The sequence below is a fragment of the Myotis davidii genome, unplaced genomic scaffold (assembly GCF_000327345.1).
Source record: "Myotis davidii unplaced genomic scaffold, ASM32734v1 scaffold1, whole genome shotgun sequence".
NCBI classification, from domain to species: Eukaryota; Metazoa; Chordata; class Mammalia; order Chiroptera; family Vespertilionidae; genus Myotis; species Myotis davidii.
In genome coordinates, this window is record NW_006294681.1 from 3,094,435 (window position 1) to 3,095,423 (window position 989).

Below are 989 nucleotides of genomic sequence, written 5' to 3' on the forward strand. Positions count from 1 at the left end.
CCCCGACGCAGAGAGGTTACCTGGGTGATGGAGCTGGTACCTGCAGCTGTCCAGGGGGCGACGCTGGGGGCCTGCACGCGAGGAGGAGCCGAGCGCCGCAGGGGCGACCACCGGCGACAGGTTGCACGGAGGAGGGCGGACCGGGGCTTAGTGACCGGAGGATGAAGTGGGGGGGCCCGTGGCCAAGTTGTCGTGATGCCGTTGCTAAAACGGGAAATACGGAAAGTTTGGAGGGAAGGTGTGCAGCTCCGCTGAGTACACACACATCGAGGACGAGCTTTCGGTGGCACCCAAGTTACTAGTAAATATGCCCGGACTGCAGGGCAGCCTAGTCTGCGAGCAGGATAAGCTCTGCGAGGGGCCCAGCCGGTCCGGGGTGCACAGGGCAGGTGGCCGGGACAGCTCCCCAGGGGGCCCACCCCGGGGCGGGGCAGAGCTGGTGTGCCACTTCTCTCCAAATACACACCAAATCACCAAATCATCACGCAGCATGCTGCGAGGCAGACGCGGGGGTTCGCTACTCTTATGTTGCAGGTGGGAAAATGGGACCTTGGGGTTTGTTCCTAGAGGTGAACCGTGACGTCCAGGCGGCCAGCCAGGACCGCCCCCACCCCCACTCTGCACATGAACGCAATGCACCCGATGGCTGACGTCTACTCCTCTCACATGTTACGCAGAGGAGGAGGTCACAGAAACAGGTTTTCTTTTTGTGTTCCTTTTTCCCAAACCCCATGAAAAAGAAAATTATGTAATCAACTTTCCATTTTAATAAATATCACTAGAAAGTAAACATATACAACCACTTCCCTTAGAAACACCACCAACAGAAAACGCGGGCAGAGGTGCATTTTAGAATATATCTCTCCCCGTAAGTACACACGTTCTTCACGTTCTCTGTGCGGCGCAAACAGTTCTTGGCAGATTCTGGCCTGAAGCTCGTTAGCTCGGCGCGTTCATCCCCGGTTTCCCGGCCTCCGGGAGGCGCCTAC

At 57.6% G+C, this 989-nt stretch overlaps 1 protein-coding gene across 1 annotated transcript in view; it reads right to left on the bottom strand.

The window, feature by feature from the left end:
• LOC102770198 overlaps window positions 1-983 on the bottom strand; it is a 2,744-nt gene extending 1,761 nt beyond the window's left edge. Inside the window, exons 1-2 of the mRNA XM_015567413.1 lie at window positions 467-983; window positions 21-204 (exon numbers count right to left, since the gene is read on the bottom strand). Of these exons, the coding sequence (XP_015422899.1) occupies window positions 21-204; window positions 467-492 (210 nt within the window). The 5' untranslated portion in view covers window positions 493-983. The remainder of the gene's footprint in view (window positions 1-20; window positions 205-466) is intronic.
• Window positions 984-989: the final 6 nt, after the last annotated feature.